Genomic DNA, 20,381 nt, shown 5'->3' with positions numbered 1-20,381 from the left:
CTAATCTTTGCTTAAAGAACGACAGGCGGTGTTTTGAACAGCTTTCAAGGCTGATCATGACTTGCTTCTTGGTGCCTATTTTATCAGAACAAAGACTTAAATGCGGGAACAATGACTTGGACTCCTCCTTTCGTTACGAGGTGGATCTAATCTCGCTGCAGCAGCACACTTTATCATCCAGCTCGCTGCTGACCTGCATTTAAAAACTAGCTTGACACTTGGAAAATGCACATTTCAGCAGCAAAGCCCGTCGTTGCTGTAAATGGTCTTATCATATTACATGTTCAGTTTCTTCTAATACATGGAGGGTCAACGGGGACAAAATTAAACGTAAATACATAATTAAATCATTAATTAACTGCATCATGTAACAGACAAATGTTTAATTACATGCTTGCGTCATTTATTTAATAAAAAATTAATGTGCTAAATCTCATTCATTAAATCCTTAAAATGCAAACTTATAATAGCCGATGCAGATAATTAGGTAAATATCTATTTAATTATTTCATGGTTCCTGCTCCTGCACTGTGATCATAAGATAATTTTATCTGTGGGGGCGGAGCTACAGGCGGGGCTAGTACTGATCTTTCTCTCCAAATGTACGGAGGGTTAAATGGGACAAAATTAAGTAAATATATACAATAATTTATTTAAATATACGTTTAAATAAATTATTTAAATTATTTAAATACATAATTTAAATGCTTAAATTAAATAAACAAATTAATCATTACAATAAATGTATTTAAATAAATAAATATTTGAATATTTACATTACTAATGGAATTCAATTCATTTATAATTCTTAACCTGTCATTAAATTTCTAAAATGGAAACTTATAATAGCAGATGCAGATAATGCATTCACTATTTAATTACTTCACGGCTCCTGTTCCTGCAGTGTCACCATGAAGTAATTTTATCTGCCCACTGAAGTCGCGGGGCAGAGTCATCGGCGGGTTTAATGCTAAACTATTAGCTTCATCCTTTGAAAACCATGGCGGCTCATGTAAAGGAGAGCTAAATGCAGGAGAACTTATTTAACAAATTGTCTATCAATTAAACATTAAATTAACCATTTATTTATTTCATGGTACATTTAATTAACCACTTAATGGTGTATTTATTTATTTAATTTGGTCCCTTTTTGCCCTTCAAAAAAAATTAGGCTGATTAGCATCCTAAAGACTTAATAGCAATGTGTTAAGAAGGGAGAAAGAAGATTTTTTGAAGAAACATTCTTTTAAAAGATGAAAAGCAAGAACCCCCGTAAGCTGAAAGCCGTTTGAAAATGACGTTAAAGATGATGCACAAGCAGTTTTCCTGTTCCACTTCCTCCACTATGACAGGCCACCTGCTGCACTAATATCTGTTGAAAGGCTCTGCTGCTACCTGCAGAGTCCCAGCTTACCAGCCTGCTACACAGCAGACACCCTGTTGGTTGGGTATTATCACAAACACTGGATGGAAGGTCCATATTTAAACGTTTTCCTTGCATGCGCATAGGAAACAGACATAACTACAATTACTCTCACACCAGCACCTGAAGAAGTGCGTGGAAGGTAAAGTATGAGCACAAAACTTTTAATTTTAACAAAACATTAACTTAAACAGCATCCTTTACACAATTTAATGCAGTAAAATTGTCCTGGCCACTGAACTGCTGGGATACTGGGAATCAAAATGATCCCTTATGGGTCAGAAAGATTTTGTTAAAACCAAAGATTCAGAGGAAAGCTGAGAACCGCGACGCAAATTCTTTTAGCTTTCTTACTAAAAATAGCCAGTAATCAGTGATCGATTCACAAGTGAAACTAAGAAGGCTTAGAAATTTTTTTTTTTTTAATATATGCATCACTTTTCTATTAAGTGGATGGAAGCAAATAAGCCAGACTGTCAGACTTAGAACAGAGCTGGAATGTAGACTGAAAACCTTGTTGTCTTAAAGGCTGGGATGTACAGAGCAACTGTTTGGTGAGTGCAATTGGTAAATGACCGGCTCACTAACACAAAAATCTATTTCTTTGACTTAAAAATTTTGGTTGCCCTAATTATGACACTCTTTGGAGTAGAAGTCGTTAATAAGGGAAGAAACCTCAATTAGTTCTTTTTGATATTATTGAGGTGTTTAAAATTAAAGTCAGGGAAGGCGTAGAATGGGTTAAAGTTAACTACCAAACAAATATCGCATTTAGCAGGAAGGCTGAACATATCAAAGCAAAGATGGCCTGTTCTCTCTTTTTCACTTCAAACTGTTGTCCGTCACAGAGCATGCTGGACTTGGAAATGTTGGCAGCCATTTGCAAATTTCTGAAATTTAAGTAAGATTGAACATTCTTTCTGTTTATAGTAATTAATTCTCACGGTGCTCATCATTAATACACTAAAGATCAAACTTACAGCCAAATAAGGATTTTGCCTCTTTAAAACAGAAGTATAAGCTTGTATATTTTCTCACTTACACAGGGTGAGGGATATATTACAAATGCTTGTAGTAATAGTTCCTAAAAACATATTAATGAGGAAAATGTTGGATGTTGGCATGCCTAATGTTTAGAAACCAAATAGAAAGAACTGATTTTTTTTTTCTCTGAGCATAACACCAAAGAAAATTCAACCACTTTTATATATTGCAATTGGACCACGGTAAATATGGACGTGATGTAGTTTCAAGAAACGGCTTTCAAGGTAAGTGAAGCAGCTGTAATCCAACCTCAACAAATGTTGTGGACATCAACACAAAATGAACAGAAAAAAAACAAATCCTCTTTAGAAATGACCGTAACCTTTAAGCACATAACTGGACCATGTCTAGAAATGTATTCCTCTAACCTACTTTAAAGTTGAAGTGACTGACTACAATTTGTCCAACAAAGTCCCAAACTGAGACAATGAGTTCAATATGCAGAGTAGAATTGGAATGGTGGAACGAATAGTGTTTCTTTCCTTTATCCCACTGACCTATCTGTAACCCAGAAACAACAAAAAGACTCAAACGAATTTAAAATCTGCTTTATTCTTACCAGTTTTTATGGGTGACAGTTTGACAGTTCCTCCAAAATGGATTTCTTTTTTGCAAATATCTGATCTAAGAATAAAACTCGCAGTTCTGCAGCATCACACAAATGATCTCCATATCACAGCGCGGCTGTTTGTTTTTGTGCAGCGCTGCTATTTAAGCTGATGATCTGACAGTACGAGTGCTTTTTAAATGGCCTATATGCAGGAGGATGAAGAACTATTTGAAATTAGATGAGCAGATTTCAGCTCTAGGCTTCAACATCACTGACTCACAACAGGAGGCTCGAGTCATTATGCTCAACAGACATATTACCAGTCGTTTTGGGGAGAATATTAACTGAAGCTGTTTTGGCTGACCATTTGCATGCTTCATAGCATAATTTTTTTTAAAGCGCGTTAAGACGCATACAGATTGTCACTGTTTCTAATCTCCCTAAAGGGATTATTATTCAACAGAAACCAAAAAAGATTCATGTTCATATTCCATGGCTCACCTGCTGCGAAGCACTGCACTAGTGAACAATTTTCGATAGGGGTTTCTTGAACCAATATTGATATCGGATCTTGGTCCAATATCAAACAAAAAATGTGAATCGGATTATAACGGCCTGCACAAAATCTCTGATAGAAGCATTCTGCCCCAGCATTTCAATCCAGCAGCGCTTCTGTCCCATTGGATAATAATAAATGTGTCAGTGTCTCTCATACCTCATACCTGAGTGACATCACTGGATCAAGCCTTTTCTAACATTCCACTTTACAAAAACAGTAATAATAATTCGTGCTGACATTGTATTGGGTCAATATCGGTATCGGCCAATACTCCAAGCCGTGGTATCGGTATAGGAACTGGAAGAACATGTATCGCTACACCCCTAGCTTTCAAGATCCACAGAAAATAAAATGAACATAACTGTGTCATCATATTTTTGATAAATAGGTTAAGAAAGTACTAACGAGATTATATAGTTGTTATGACAACAAACTGATGAAAATGTGCATTTCTTACCCACCAAGTTGAAATATCTCTATATGCTGTCTATGCACAACAGAAATTTTTGTCATGATGCAGTTTATAATACTAACATCTGCTTAATATTTACATAAATATCACAAGTTACAGATAATTAATACTCTATATATTTAAAACATTTAAGCAAGTACTTGCGAGTTCCACTTCCTTAGATAGGTTTGAGAACTGGCTCTTCTTGGGTAAAGTTACAGTTTCTTGTGACGTAAACCGATAATTTGCTGGAGTGACCAGAGCTTTCTCCAGCTGTTTAAAGTACAGATCACTGGAGGCGCTGTCCTCTATGTACTGCTGATTATTTAGCGGACAGAGTACTACTGACATTTCCCCCAAAATCAGCTGCTTATAAGAACACAGACAGTCATGGTGGCGCCACGCTGCATCCCTGCTGTAGGTGACATGTTTCTGTTTAGCAGAAACATTATTAGTTAAATAATTCAAATCGGCGATTCTACAAAAAGGAAGAAAAGAGTCATGACCACTTGAAAAATATTTCCAAATTACTTGTTTATTGTAAGATTTTGTCTATGTATTGAATTAAAAGTGGAATTAATACATGAATATTACAGATCTGTGGGTCTCAGACTGGTACTTGGTCTGTCTGAAGAGCTTGTTTGTGCAAAATATGTCCAAGGGAAACACAAACAAGCTGACATAGTAACATTTTGCAGATTTTCTACTGAACAACTTAAGTCTTTTTTTTTTACACAATATCATTAAAACATTAAAAAATGAAAGGAAAAAATAGTTAAATTCTATTTTTTTTAAAAAAGAAAATAAATATGTAATGCCTAGAACAAAATAATATAGAATTTATTTACCGAATTTGAACCAGTTGAATGTTTAAAAGAAAAAAAAAAAGCCACTTGAGTAGTTTTGGATAAAACGTGTTTACAGAGAACAGTGTTTTTGTTTTAAAGGCAAAATCTGTATTTTGTACAGGTTTGGCTTAATTTCCGCTCTCAATATGTTTAGTTTTTTTTTCAGCCAATGGCCTTTTTTCCAGTTAACAATTAATGATTACTAAATTAGCTGATGATTGTTTCAATAATGACGATAAATTGGATTAAACCTTTCAACCCTACGTTTTATATAGGAAGGCCACGATGGTGACTGGAGTTAAACAAAAAAAGAAAAAAAAAAACTGAAAAAAAGATTTGATATTATGTTGAACTGCGGCTATGGTCTTTCACAGCATCACAGTGAAAATAATTACCACTGTGGAGCACAGCGCTTGGTCTCACTGCTGAGAGGCACAGCAGTTCATGCCGGACCACTCAGCCAGCGATGCCGGCTCACACGTTTACTGAAAACACTCAGCGGGAGAGCAGCTATATGAAATCAAATCACAGCATCAAGGTCTGCAATCTCCAACAGCTGGAGCATCGTCTCACCAACATTTATATCACGGTGCATTCGCTTTCACGTTCAAATTCCACATTTAGCCGGTTGGACGGACTCTTCAATTCAAACTTTCGTGAGCTTTAAGTGACTGAGATGCAAAAAGTAGTAGGTGGGAAAGTGGCATGTGGACAATGGCATGCTGGGAAAAAGGAAGAGAGGGAGGGAAACGTGGCTAACCATGCTAAGACGCAACCAAAGTTGGCAACAAGCTAGCCATAAATAACTAGAGAAATTCCGGGTCGTTGCTAATTTCTGGTTTTTTGAAATGCTTACTCTGATTTTGACGGTTTAGATGCATTTCCAATGATTACACCATATGAAACATAAAAAAATGAGGCATATGTTCTGATAGAGAACAAATTAATTCAGCATTACATCTTATCAATGTGCACCATTGCTCACAAAAAGTTGTGTAAAGCACACAACCACACCTCAGAAGAAACCTGACGTAATGTAATAATACAAGTGGAGATGCAACAGCCAAGATTATTTTTATGTTGATGCCATTTATTGATGTCCATAAGATTTAGCAACTTTTTGTTCAACTAAAAAACACATCAAAGTTCATGCAGCTTATGTGTTCATAAATAAAATATAATGGGAATTCTTGGTGTTTCTTTTTTTGCATTTAAACTAATATGCTGATTACTTATCAGGAAAGATTGAGGGGAAAATTGACCGATTCCGATCTCTAGCTGACTGATTGGTGCATCTCTGCGTTGATTTGGTGGTGGGGGGGTTTTGTTTGTTTGTTTGTTTAGTTTAGTTTTTTTCTTTATCTGCAAGGTAAAGGCTTACTCTGTGGCACGCAGGGGTGAAGATTAGTGCTGTAATTCAGTGCTAAGATTAACAGAAGAAAAGTGTCACATTTAGGCAAACCATATATATATATATATATATATAAAGAATATTGTTTCATTTAAAAAATTAGCATTCGTAACGCTGTTATGACGCCTCAACGTTGCCAGCACACTCAGTGGGATTCGTGTAGAGAAGGATAAAAACGTCCAAATTAAAAATGGGGTCGACATTGTCTCTCACAGGTACCTATAAGAGACTGAAGTGACAAACCACTTATAGCCTTAATAACGACACACCCTCTGAAAGGCCCCCCAGCAGTTTTTAGCTCGCCCAGCAAAGCCCCTTGCTTTCATAAATGAAGGAGAAAACGCCGACGTGCAGCCCAGCCCGAGCCCACACCGAGCCGCGGCTGGCAGAAGCGGCTCGCCGGGAGCCGAGACCACTCGGCGAGGCCAGCGCTTGGAGAACCGCTTTCATTGCGACCAGCATTTCCTGTCGCTGTGGTTTCACCCTCTTCAGCTACAACACCGCAGGCACGACGAAGAAACGGGGTGAGGAGGGGAAATGATCGCGTTCGGCGGCCTTTACTTACCTGAACATAATTGTTTTCACAGTATTCTGCAACCCGGGACAGGTTCTGATAGCTTTCCACCAGCGCTCGTTTACCGGCCGGGATTTCCTCCTCTAATAGCATTTGTAGCTCTGCCATCTTACATCCCTTTGCATTGCTCTCCTGCCCGTCTTTTTTTTTTTTTCAATGAGGCGAGGCTGTGATGCTGTGCTGTGTTGCTGAGAAAGGGGCTCCCTCGTCTGGCATTGTGGCTCCGCGCTGGCCTCGGATTCACAACAGTGCGTCACTAATCGCAGCTACGTTGCAAACGGAGAGCACTCATTGGTTCAAAAGCCGAGCGGGTGGATGAGCTAGCCAATCAGATGTCGCTGCGGCGGTTTTACACGTAATTATATGGCCGTGTAATATTTTAGTAGAGTTTTCATATAATTGGTATAGAAAAGTAATATTTAATATGTTAATATAAATAGATTATACAATTGTTGTCTTTTTATATTTAACTGTCATAGTAAGAAAAATATCAATTATAAAACAAAGCCTGTAATAATTATTAAATTTTTAACTACAATAATACATCACAAATGGAGGTGTAAATTTAATCTCTCTGACGTATATCATCCCATAAAGTTTAACTGAATTTACAAGTTTAATACTAAATTAATACAAAATATATATCTTACTCTTGTCATCCATTAACACAAATGTACTCAGAAATCTGAATCGTCAACAATATTGAGTATGCTATGAAATTCAGAAATCCAAAATTTTCCGTATTAAAAATTAAACTTTTAAATGAAATAGATTTTTAAAAACTTGTAAAATCACATAAAATTGGTATGACAAACATCTAGTATGCATTCACCAGCGAGCCTAAGCTTACATTTCCCATAAACCCCTCGTCGCCCATTAGACAGACAGACAGACAGACGGACGGACGGACGGAGAGATAGATAGAAACTTTATTATTCCCCTTTAGGATTTTACCTAAGAGAAATTGTAAGACAACAGCGAATATAATATAATATAATATAATATAATATAATATTATATTATATTATATAATATAATATAATATAATATAATATAATATGAAGCAATCCTTATTTTCTACATTTGTAAGTAAAACATTTGTCCGAAATTTACATAAATAATTATGATAACGCTTAAAATAAATCCAGCGTGCTTATATGACATACATTTCCAAAGATATGGCAGTCTGACATCTTAAAGCAACAACTGGGTTTCAGCGTTTTGCTGCATAGACGAAACATGTTTTAAGACTACATTTCCCATAACAACCCTGTGTTTTAAATCCCACCCCAAGTAAATGAGGTTTGTGGGATTTGAAAGCCTTCAGCGGTGGAAGGCGAACCTCTTCCAAGCGTGGCTCTCGCTGCTATGAACTACATTTCCCACAAACGAGTAGCGCTTCAAGCGTTAACTGCTGGGTTTATCCTTAACCCGAGAGGAGATTGGCTCTCTGCTTCAATACTGCAGGCAGACACCGGCTTTATGAAGTAATAAGGTGGGTTTCTTCAAAATCCGAGATGGGAGGTTGGGGGGATATGACTTAAAAACATTTTTTTTTTAAAAAGCACAGAGGTTGCAACAGATAGTATGGGTTACGCGGATTTTATAGACTAATAAAAAACTGAATTGAGAGCATGCGAATCTTCTGTTTCTGTCTATAGGCTGCACCCTTCATCGGACATCTCTGATCCACCTTGATTTTTTTTTTTTTTTTTAATCCCTATTCTCGTCCAAGATCTGAGGCTCCTTTCATGTCATCCCTGTGTGGACTCGGCATGGCGCAGCAGGAGAAGGAGGAGGAGGAGAAGGACGAGTACAGCCTGGAGGCGAAATTTACCGCTGCGGTTAAAGTGATCCGGAGTTTGCCGGAGGAAGGTGATGAATCATCCCGGTCTGTTCTGAAAAAAACCCAAAGGCAATTATAAAATAAACCCAGAGTTGTCTAATCATGCGCAGTAGTCCATGTGACGTGCGCGCCTTGTGGAGTGTAAACAATCCAGGTGACTGACCTACATGCGGAGCTGTCACTCCTGGCTCCCCCCGCTCCCTGCTCCCATAAAGCTGCTGCACCAGGATAAAGAGCCGTGATTAAAGGAGTCCGTCGTTTATCTGGTCTAGAGGCTTAGATCATGGATTAGCGCACAATTCTTAAAAGGACTCTTTTATATTGTTTGTTTTTAATGAGGTTTTAAATGTCATCCACCTTTTCTTCATTTCTTAGGTCCTTTCCAGCCTTCAGATGACATAATGCTGAGGTTTTATAGCTACTATAGGCAGGCTACCATGGGGCCCTGTCACATCCCCAGACCAACTGGCTTCTGGGACACTGGAGGCAAAGCTAAATGGTAAACTTTAACTTTTTAAAGCTGAATTCAACTTAGAATTATGCAAAGATGAATTTATTAGAGTTTAACCCCACTTCCATGCTTTGGAGATCATTTGCCTTGCCTTGGAACTGTTATTTGTTTTGTCAATATGGCTGTAAAAACCTGTTACCGTCAAAATGTTAATATTGTGGCGTTAATATGTTGTTGTCATCCCCATTTTCAAGGATAATCAAGAGCAACCAATTGTTTTTGGTGGCAGATCAGTCCATTATTCTAAAATAACCGGTTCTGCATAACTGGTACCAAGATGTGGGCCTCCTTCTAAACAGAGAGGCACCGGTTCCGGTCAGAAACAATCAGTCAGAGCCAGGAGGCGGGTCTTAGCGCTGCCAATCATGCTCCTGCACATGTTTGCAGACGGCAATAGTAGCACTGAGATCAGGTGGGACAGCTTAATTTTGTTTTTTGGCAGCTCATCTGTCTCATACCATCATGTCATGGAGACAGTTTAAAAAATTTTCTGAAAAGACTTTCAGAGAGACAGCTTCGCTAAAGTTATTTGGCATGCAGCTCTTTCCTCTGTGTTGAACTTGGACTGTGTTGTCAGGGACGCATGGAGTTCTCTGGGAAACATGACAAAAGAGGAAGCCATGAAGAATTACATAGAGCACATCCAGCTGGTAAGCTGCTTTCCCACAAAACAGAAGCGTAGACTACAGTAACATGTTCGAGTTTTGTGCCCAGAAAAAAGAAGAAAAAAAAAAAAAGACGTCGGACCTTTATGCTGCTGAGTCAGTGTCATATCAGCTGGAACGCCGGGGTGTGTGTGTGTGTGTGTGCGTTGTCAGATTTTGGAGACCATCCCAATCTCAGAGGAAGTTACAGAGCTGGTGCAGAGGCTTGGCAACTTCTACACCGAGGTGGACGGAGAGGAAGATGAGGAAGGAAACGGGGCAGTCAGGAGGCCCTTCACCAGGCCTTTTGCGGAGCACGCAGGTAAAGAAGACGAGTAACAACCAAGTGTTCATGCTGCTTCAGACCTAAAGGCACATCAAATGTAATAAGAGCGTACTGTGTCTTTGCCATGTGTTCGTATCATTAGAGGAGCTGGTTAAATCGATTAAGAAGCCAACAATGGAAGGCAAGTCTTTGACGTTAGTTGCTTTAGACTCAGTAGAGATAGGTTGTGTTGTGCATTAGCCTGGTCTAGTTAAAGAAAAGCCATTAGAACAAATGTGTGTTTTCATTGTTTATGTTGTATTTAATTGACCTGTGTTCATGCAGAATTCAGAATTGGTCAAAACTTGTGTGTGTGCGTGTGTGTGCATAATGTTCTGCTTCTTGCAAAAGTATTGATACTCCCTATGGGGCTTTTCCACATCAAGAACCCTTGTTTCAATTCAATTCAATTTCACTTTATTGCCAAAACTACCAGTAGTATATAAGACATAGACATAACTGGAAACAATTAACTCAATACAAAAATTCTTTATTGATCCCAAAGGGAATTTAAATTGGTGCAAATTGCAATATGTATAAAAATAAAAATGTGCAATACCGTAAATGTGACAATTAATTTAGTGTAAACAGAATGAACTGTGCAGATATATTACAATTTTTGTTAAAAATTGAAAACCAATAAATCACATTTACGTAAGTATTCACTCCCCATGGGTATGTGTTTATCGTATCATTCCTCAATTATCGCAATAAATTTCTTATCATGATACGATTTTGATTTATCGCTGTCACAATAAATTCCAATCAATGATGTTTAAAAACCCCTGAGACTATCCGTGTTGTTGGGGTTGTTATTTTTACTATTTTACTCCACTGTTTGTTCAATGATAGTATCAATACATTTGAAGATATGATTAACCCGTAATTTCTTTTCTTTACTTCTGGAATTGCTGTAAAAGTATTGCTTTGGCTCTGGTCATCTAATTTAAGTTTTAACATAAAATAATAAGTTGTCTACTCTTAGGTAATATCCGTTTCATATGGCTAGTGTGAATGGTCACATGACCAGACCTCTTTATTTGCTGCCTGAACAGCTGGAGGTAAATGTCTGCCTCAAACCTGTACAAGAGGACGTGAGTAAAATACTTTTGATAAACAAACACAACTATACTATCTTAAAGAGGTCTTCTACTGACATACAATGAGAATTTTATCACGGAAATCATCTTTTTGTCATAAGAAGAGTAAATGTAAGCCTAGCAACAATTGCTGCTAGCATGCTACACTGATAGCGCTAAGCTAGGTGTCAAAGGTTTTGACTTTGACACCTTAATTTTTTTCCACACAGTTTAAAACTATGTGGAAAAAATAGTTCCATATAGTACTATTTTTGTACTATGTGGAAATAGTACTATGTGGAAAAATACAATTTTTCCACATAGTACATAGTACTATATTTCTGATATAGACCTTCTAGATCAGAAAAAAACTCAAATTGAAGTGATCTACATCAGTCATTCCTACAGTTGAAAAAGGTTTTTATCTTTAGGTTTAAGTGGTGTGAATGTTTGGTAAGACACTGTAGACCCTGAAGTGCTGTTTGTCACTTTTCAGGCTATGGGGATCTGTGGGAGGACATACAAAACGTCCAGGAAAGCGACAGAGGCAGCAGTGCCCTGAGACGAAGTGCGAGCAGCGAGGAGGCAGAGGGAGGCAAAGTGATAACAGAGGAAAGTGGGGAGAACTGGAATGACGACTTCTGCGCCGACAACGTGGGGACCAGAGGTACGACGAAAAACCAGAAATTCAAAAACACAAAGAGACATTGTCAAATGTTCCTGCTTCTTTTTTTTTGTTGTTGTTGTTTTTTTGACCCCAGATTGGGACCAGGACCCACGCTTTTTAACTGTGGAGGACAGGAGGTGGCGGTCTGAGACTAAGGGGTCCAACAGCAGCCTGGAGCCCAGCGTGTCGTCCTTCACCAACGGCACACACAGCTCCCTCAACAGCGAGGTGGAGGAGGAGGAGCTGGCCTGTTCCATGGAGCCCACTGGACTCCATAACCCATACCTGCACTTTAATGGATACTTTAACGGTAGGATCCTGTAAGGATTTAGTTGTTTTTGTGTGTTTATTTTGGTTTCTGTGTTCTGTAGAGTCCAGTGACGTGCGGTGAGGTTCATATTTGGTGAGGCACTGACTTAATCATAATCATATTTACAAACATAGATCCCCTATATGTTATTGTTTACATAAGGAAATTTCGCGCATGCGGATAATGTTGGACGGCAAAAAGACAATTCTTTAACATGTCATCGTAGCCGCGCTGCCGCCGTAGAATAATTCTGTTAACTCAATCAAACTTGGACATGTAGATACTTTTAATGTCGTGCTGTGCTCCACAGCAAAAGGAAAAACTGTTACAGTACAACTCAAAACCACTTCTTTCTCGCTCTCTGTATCAGCACAGCTACAAGCAGGCTTGTTGCCATAGCAACTGGCAACAACGAAACAAACAAAAAACAAACACTGAAATATTTCCCCCACAAAAAACAGAACATTCAGTCTGTTGCAGTAAGATGGTTTTAGGCTTAATGTTTATTTTGCGACTATTGATTTTTGGGAAAATTATTCAGAATATTTAGAAATTGGTTTATTTCACAACAGTGGGAACACTTTTCTTGCGTTACACGAGTCACATAATCAACAACCGGATGTTGCCACCGGTGCAAACCATGAAGAAGAAGGCGGCAGGAAGTAGTTGGAGAATCGTGTCGTGAAATGATTTCTAATGACTTGTCGTGTGAACAAACTTATTCACGTGTGATTTTTTAAAATTGTGTTTCTTATTTAATGGAAACAACACTCTAATATTGACTCATTAGCAAACTGTGTGCTAGTGAAGCAATTTCACTATCAGACTTTCAAACCAAATATTCAATTATTAGATGGATATGATTGGTGTGTTGTTTTTTTTTCTGGTGACACATTTATGTTTTTGATATGCTTTGTTTTCTGACCGCTCAGACGACCACGATGCAAATCCTGAGCAGAACCATCGACCCGCAGACTCTGACAACGAGGAATTCTGTGACTCAATGGAGCATCTGGCCATGGAGGAGGTTTGCCTTGTCTCTTCATCTCCCTGATGAAAATAAATGTCGGAACTAGAGATGCACCAATCAGACAAACAACGCAGCTCTGAACTGGAAAGTTTACTCCTAATTGGATTGATTGGCAGACAGTAGTTTGGATTTTTAAATGTAAAGCTAGAAAGTCCCACAATTGTCAGCCTATAAGCACATCAACCTACAGCAAGTACATCACAGCACTTTGTAAAGTTATCGGATAGAAATAACTTTACAAAGTTATTTCTGTCCGAAACGGTTTGCGACACATTTTTTGAGGCTGGAATTAACTTATACATTTGCAAAAAACACAAAATCTTACAAAATATTTTTGGTCTAGTTTCTAGCGCAAATATCTTAGCACACTTAAAATAAGACAAAACTAACTTACAAGTAACGTTTTGGCAAGATATGAGAACTTGTTTTATGTCAATGATTCCTGTCGTGGAAAAAATACTATTTCCAAGCACTGTTCAGGTGAAATCACTCAATCAGGCTTATTCATATATTGTGCACAATACAGAGAGCTTGTAGGACAATCAGTAATGAAGCAGGTCTGGATGAAAAGCTCTGTCAGGCAGAGACAACACATGAGTTTTATACCAAGGGTAAAGAATTAACAACAAAGGGAGAGACTGCCTGGTTCTGATGCAGCTGTAGAAAACAACTTCCAACCTTCTACTGTACATGTAACCCAAATAGTTCTTTTGGTGAGAGTTCACAATCATTCATATAACATGACTAGCAGATGTGACCTTAATGTAATTTTTCCATCACATTCATTAATATTGATTAAAAAAAGTTCCACTTGTAACATGGGAAAAATGTTGCTTTATGACTGAAATATTCTGCCAGTGTAAGTTATACTTTTTCATCAACATTAAGGAATTGTTGTCTTAAGTAAGCTCCTATATTTTGCTGAAAAGTTATATGTAAGTTAGTTTAGTCTTATTTCCAGTGTACTGAGATACGTGCAGTAGACACTAGACCAGAAATACTTGTGTTTTTGCAGTGTCTCTCTTTATTTTCTATTGGATTCAAAACTACTAAATTTAAAATAAAATAAAAAACTATGTCTCATTTCGTGTTTATTATATTGCTTTAAAAAACTTGCAATCTTTCAGTCGGGCCTCAAAGAAAAGCACAATTCATGATGCAGGTGCAGGTGGTTGTCTTTAATCGATAGTGTATAACTCTATTCGGCTGTGCCCGACTCTCGTTTGCGTGCGCAGCGGCTGCCTCCGTCTAAAGGCCGGTCCCCCGGGTCAGGCGCTACATCGGTGAAGACGAGCGACGTTTGGTTTGAGAGCAGCACAACCCTGAAAGATGCGGAAGATGAAGGACCGGCGGGAGATTTCTACATGAAAGAAAGAGTGGCTTCAAGAAAGCCCAGCAGCTCCTTGTCGAAACGAGGACGAGGTGAACCTGCAGTAGTTTCCCTTGATAACACTGCATCACTAAAGGGGCAATTTTATGTGTTCTCCAGGCATTTAGTACCATTTTATAGCACAATCGAGTAACTGCGTTAACTTCAGTTGTTAAAAAAATTGCTACATATATCAAATATTACTTAAAAGAAATTTGACTTCGTAGTTTAATGCCTTGAATTTGGGCCTCTTTAAAAACTCCTTTAAAAACTTTAAAAACTTTCTAAGACTCTGCCTTCAGGAAGTCGTCCGGAAAGGGGAAGTGTGATGACTAGCCTTTTAACATCGTTTATACCAGCGTCTCACTGAGAAGTAGCTCGTATAATGAGCTCAGCAGTGTGTTTGCTAATTTCTGCTGGCTAGTCTGAAGGAGCCGAGTGGTGGGGTTGCACGAGATAGCTGCTCTGTGAGGCGGAAGCTCTGTAGCTTGAAAACTGCAGCTCGGAGGAGGAGCTTCATCCCTGAAAGCTGGGCTAGGTCCAACCACACTTTTTGCACAGCTGAGTCGTTGCCATGGGAGATTAAGGGATTTCTCAAATATGCATGAAAGAATCAAGGCAACACTACTGGTTTGTTTTTGATGAGGGAATAAAATTATAGCACGATGTTCAGCTCAAAAAAGTCGAATTTTAAATAATATTTAAAATTATTTTTAAAATGTTGATTTTCCCCACAAAGTTCTTGCTCTTTTTTTTTTCTTTTTTTTTACCCCTCCAGGGGTCTTTTGTGGGCTCTAGTGTCCCTTATATGATAGTAGGCTGACAGGAAACGGGGAAGGAGAGGGGGGAAGACATGCGGCAAATGTCGTCGGGTCAGGGACGGCCGCGACGGCCGCATCGAGGACTGAAGGCCTCCAAATATGGGTCGCGCTAACCACTACGCCACCATGGCACGCCCAAGTTCTTGCTCTTTGATGCCTCTTGTTCTGTTGCAGGTTCGCCCGGAGCCACCTGCATCCCTCTGCGTTGTGTAAGCGCAGACGCTGCCTGCGATTGTGTGTTGCGGCGCAGACATCCTGTCGTAGCTACGAGGGGAAACACGAACGAGCAAATAGCAGCTGCTCTGCGGAGGCTGCAGCACAACATGGCCGACGTGCTGCACAGGCTGCACGCTCTAGAAGAGCTCACCAGGTCACAGGTGATCAACCAGAACCGCCGGCTGCTTTATTTGCTTCAGCGGCATCCGGACTTGTTCTGTTTATGTCACATTTTTGCTCACCTTGTTTATCGTCACCAGTCTGCGTATACTAAAAGAAGCCTTTATTTTCTTATTTTTAGTCAAGATCTCCGTCTCCAAGAGAGGAAGGCTTCTTACCTGTTCCACGAAAGGTTCTTGTCATTTCTGTTCTCTTCTCATTGTTCTCACTCTTATTATTACAGTAGCAAAGAGTGGACATCAATGGTATATACAGTATATATATGTCTATAGGGTTTTCTGCATAAAATTATCATGAGATTCTTTAGTTTTGAGCTGACAAAATTAATCGTCACCTTACTAAAACAACTCTGAGTCATTTCTTGGCCAAAATTGACTTTGGCAAAAAAAAAAAAAAAAGAAATTACCGCTTCTTTCTTTCCAAAAGATGTTTTAAGCAAAAAAGATAATAGGTTTAGGTAGCAATTATTTTTCTCATAGGAATGAATTTCTTTTTTTCCCCCCAAATATATACATGGAGTGATTTTATGAATCACTCCATAAACCAGCAACAATATGCTGGACTTAAAATCATTTGAAGCTGTAAGTATGCACAATCATAATAAAGGAGGCATTTAGGTAACAGTGAGAAACTTATTCACGTATTCGGTTGTGGGATTTACGTAATGTGATGACATGAAGACACGAATATCAGACCTACTTTTAAAAGGCACTGAACATATCAGTGAGGATAATCTGTTAAAACCTCATCCAAATCGTTTAAAATTTAGATTAAGCAGGTAATTACACAATACGAGCTTCCTAGCTAAACTAACCAGCTTCCTTTAAACAATAAAATATTCAGATGTTCTACCCTGCAAAAGAACATAGAAAAACATAAATAAAAATGTCCTGCTATGAGTGAAATAATCTACTGGTGGAGCTAGTACATTAAAAAAAATCAATATTAAGGAAATATTGACTTAAAACAATCTCTAGATTTGCTGAAAAAACTACACACTAGTTTTGTGTTATTTAAAGTGTGCTGAGATATTTGCACTCAAAACTAGACCAAAAAGGGGCGTGCTGTGGTGGCGTAGTGGTTAGCGCGACCTGTATTTGGAGGCCTTGAGTCCTCGACGTGGCCGTCGCGGGTTCGACTCCCGGACCCAACGACATTTGCCGCATGTCTTCCCCCCTCTTCTTCTCCGTTTCCTGTCAGCCTACTGTCATATAAGGGACACTAGAGCCCACAAAAGACCCCCTGGAGGGGTAAAAAACTAGACCAAAAATACCAAAGATTTTGCCGTCTAGCCACTTCGGTGAGGTTCAAGCAGACAAATAAATTTGCACCATGGTAACCGGTTTTTGTATGAAGCCCAGAAAGCTTGAATTTATTTACTCGTAATCATCTTATGAGCTCAAAAATGATGTTTTCCCCCCGACAAATATCCCATCACCTCAGTAGAAAAGTTAATTTTTGGAATAATGAATTATGAGTAACATTTTGCATTAAAGCCACATGTTTACAGAACATGTTTTTTCCATAATTATTAAAACTTATTTGAAACTTATTATAAATAAGATTATGAAACTTATTAAAACTGTCATTATGTTATGACAGTTTTGTATGAGACAGATAATCTGTGGAAAAAACTGAGCTCCTCCGCCTTCTCTCAGCGCTCCTATTGTTGGTCAAAAACAGCCAATCAGAGCCAGGAGGATTGTCTTAGCGCTGTCAATCGTCCTCGTGTATGGTGCTCAATGTGCAAATGGTGGAAAAACAACTTACTGTTACAGGAAAACCGTTTGGCGGTGGCTATGCTAACTAGCATTAGCGTTAGTGGCAGACTTTGTTGTGGTGAATCAGTTGTAGCTTAGCAAAGAGCAAGCAGGAGGGGGTGAGCACGAGAGTGATCGACAGTGCAAAGACCCTCCTCCTGGCAGTGATTTGTTGTTTATGAATGGTGTTTTAATGTAGTTAGTGCTGGGAGCACTGGGAAAAGGCAGAATATTAATTCTAACAAATACGTAAAAAAAAGTCATATGTTTTTAAAATAAAAGTTGCATGATGCATCTTTAAACGAAGATAAAGACTTTCATTTTCTCTAGATGTTTATTTTCTCAGATAAGGAAAACAGCATGAAAAGGGTAATCCACAAGAACAGCTATAGAAGGAACAGCTGCTCTCAGACTTCACATATTGTTACAAAATGTGCTACAATCGCTGCCAAAATGTTATTATCGTTTGTTCATTTCAGCTTATGTCGGTTGCCTGTGTGTGTTGTAGCTCCTGAGGCCATCTTGGTGGCCTTTCCGCCTCTCTCCTCTCACTGTGGTGTTGACGACGCTCTGGCCTCTTCTCACCCACTGGCTTGTCCAACTTTATTTCCAACGTAAAAGAAGGTGAGCAGGATTCATGCCTAATGATAATAATTTTAAAAAAGCTAACTAGATTTTTAATGTTTTATTTTGACTGAGTCTCCTCTTTTCTGTTCACAGGAAAATACCGTGAGGGTTCTGACACTCGACAGGAACCAAAAATGCACTTTTGTTTCGCTGTGGCTTCACTTAAGCCAACGTTCCAGATGTGGAGTTATGAAGCTTAAATCTGAAAGCTGCAGGAAATTGGTGGTTTCTCCTAAGCAAGAGGAGCCCTGTTAGGTGTGTGAGAAGGTTTAATTATAGCCTGTAGCCATAAAATGACTGAAATGAAATGATAATTTATGATTATACAGTGACTATAGTTCGCCAGTTCTGGGCGTTTTCTAGATTCTCATTATTATTTATTTGGTGTATCATGTTTGTGCAATTTAGTTAATTTTAATGCCTTGGGAAGATATATTTATAAATTATAAATCAGTGTTTAACGTGTGTAATTTTTTTTTTTACATTTAAATAGGCTGACGGTATTTTTCTTAATGTCTGGCATACACTTCATGTAGCAAGCAGAAATTTTAATATGTAGCTTGTCGCTGCAGTGAACTAATAAATAATTATTCCTCCATCTACGTGGAGAGGTAGCTGAGTCAAAAGCTGACTGCTGAGTCAGCTTTCGTTTTTGTAATTTAGAAAAAAAAACTTGTGAGGGGGAAAAAAAGAAAAATATATGCTTTTTAAAAAATGAAAAACAATAATAGCAACAAAGAAACTGCTACAGAAGTATTGACCAAGTGTCGGGGGGTTTTGCAGTATGTGGTTTCAGGTGTCTGTTTATGTCATAACACCTCCTACATTTGCAACGTATACTACAGACAATCTATATTAGCCTTAGCTAATCATTCATCTATTCACTTTTACAGTATAAATTAAGATAATGTACATTTTAGATGATCTTACAGCAAGACTAGTTGTAATATGTGACTGTATGAAACTTAAAAGATAAAATAAAAAAATGTTTGTAACTAAAACCGACTGTTTTTAGGTCAGTATTTAAAGTTTTTATTAGTCTGTGGTTGTTGAAAACATTCCATGCACTAAGTATTGATTCCCTTAGCTGATATTTGCAATTAAAAAAAATAAAAATACTGGCATGTTTTTGAGCATTGGTGCTAGTGAATCTATAGAAGCTACTGCCACAGCCAGCTCATTTTGCCTATGAACCATCCCAGTTGTATATATGGGGTGCATATGGAGAGAAAATGGAATCAAATTTAAGCCCCAAATAGGCAAAATAAGGACTCTGTGTTAAATTATCTATTTTTGTTTGGGTTAGAAATATTCTGGGTGTTAAGTGGAACCCAGCTAGGTAAGAAACACAAGAAAACAAACAAATGTGAAGTTCTAAATCAGTTAAAAAATGTACTGTATTTATCCTGAAAGGAAATTACATTTTGTTGTTGAACTTACTCTTCTTTGGTCTCTGGTCCTGCTCTGTAGCAGTGAGCCGTTTGAGCCAAAAATATTGTCGATAACATCAACAACAGCACATTGCTTATTGAAATTTTATTTTATTTTTGTAATGTAGTTTCTCACCTCTATCTCACAAAAGATTTTGTTCTTAAATTATTAAAATTTTTTGCACTATATTTAGGGGGAAAATGAAAACACATTTATTTCGTTTTTCTACTGTTTCTGTTTATTATGTTAGTATGTTGTGTAAGTATTTTGTAGACAAATTTGTTCCAAATTATGTCCTAACAAAATAATGGGCCTATATTTATTTGATAGTATATCAATATTCAATTCTATTTTCTGTAGTTCCGTTTCACTTGCTCTGGATTTTGGCGTCATAGATCCGGTTTTATGTACATTTTTTTGAACCCTACTTAGCTTTTCCCAGTTTTAAAAACAATACCTTGTTTCCATGATTACACATCATAACAATTGTCTGAAAGTAAACAAATAAGACAAAAAAAAAATCGCATCCAAAGAATTAAAGACCACAGGGAATAATTGTCTAACTGTGCAATATCTCAACAACGAAAACACGTCGGCCAAGAAAAAAAAAACAACATAACACAACTACTCCGTCACCATTATAACTCTCAACAATTTATTCTGTTCAAACAAACACCACTTTAAATTCACTTCCAGAATGTACTG

The 20,381-nt window shown here is 38.0% G+C and overlaps 2 protein-coding genes across 9 annotated transcripts in view; one reads left to right on the top strand and one right to left on the bottom strand.

The window, feature by feature from the left end:
• LOC114147232 (abl interactor 1-like) overlaps positions 1 to 7,304 on the bottom strand; it is a 29,395-nt gene extending 22,091 nt beyond the window's left edge. For 2 of the 5 annotated variants that reach the window (XM_028021842.1, XM_028021844.1), the window contains exon 1: positions 6,852 to 7,297. In XM_028021842.1, the coding sequence (XP_027877643.1) occupies positions 6,852 to 6,968 (117 nt within the window). In that variant the 5' untranslated portion in view covers positions 6,969 to 7,297. Of the gene's footprint in view, positions 1 to 6,851 lie in introns of all 5 variants that reach the window. The other 3 variants (XM_028021843.1, XM_028021845.1, XM_028021846.1) reach the window with 2 other exon arrangements.
• LOC114147231 (acyl-CoA-binding domain-containing protein 5A-like) lies at positions 6,584 to 19,373 on the top strand. Of its 4 annotated transcripts, none has more exons than XM_028021840.1 (14): positions 6,584 to 6,810; positions 8,596 to 8,735; positions 9,082 to 9,205; positions 9,795 to 9,867; positions 10,036 to 10,183; positions 10,290 to 10,328; positions 11,762 to 11,932; positions 12,027 to 12,242; positions 13,175 to 13,269; positions 14,508 to 14,694; positions 15,637 to 15,839; positions 15,980 to 16,030; positions 18,127 to 18,242; positions 18,339 to 19,373. In XM_028021840.1, exons 2-14 carry the CDS (start codon positions 8,612 to 8,614, stop codon positions 18,349 to 18,351), a joined length of 1,560 nt encoding a protein of 519 aa, XP_027877641.1. In that variant the 5' UTR covers positions 6,584 to 6,810; positions 8,596 to 8,611; the 3' UTR covers positions 18,352 to 19,373. The 4 variants fall into 4 exon arrangements, with proteins under 4 accessions (XP_027877641.1, XP_027877639.1, XP_027877638.1 ...); XM_028021838.1 differs by lacking the exon at positions 6,584 to 6,810 and adding an exon at positions 7,945 to 8,355; XM_028021837.1 differs by lacking the exon at positions 6,584 to 6,810 and adding an exon at positions 7,945 to 8,355 and having other exon boundaries at positions 8,522 to 8,735.
• The last annotated feature ends 1,008 nt before the right edge of the window (positions 19,374 to 20,381 follow it).

This window comes from Xiphophorus couchianus, chromosome 6 (genome assembly GCF_001444195.1).
Source record: "Xiphophorus couchianus chromosome 6, X_couchianus-1.0, whole genome shotgun sequence".
Lineage (NCBI taxonomy): Eukaryota > Metazoa > Chordata > Actinopteri > Cyprinodontiformes > Poeciliidae > Xiphophorus > Xiphophorus couchianus.
This window is presented reverse-complemented; position numbering and strand designations above follow the sequence as displayed.

What these genes read in the sequence shown, in the direction of transcription:
- LOC114147231 (XM_028021840.1), top strand. Translation starts at nt 8,612, where the DNA reads ATGTCATCCCTGTGTGGACTCGGCATGGCGCAGCAGGAGAAGGAGGAG. An exon ending in GCCTTTTGCGGAGCACGCAG is followed by an intron (nt 10,184 to 10,289) that starts GTAAAGAAGACG and finishes TCGTATCATTAG; the next exon opens with AGGAGCTGGTTAAATCGATT. An exon ending in TCTTACCTGTTCCACGAAAG is followed by an intron (nt 16,031 to 18,126) that starts GTTCTTGTCATT and finishes TGTGTGTTGTAG; the next exon opens with CTCCTGAGGCCATCTTGGTG.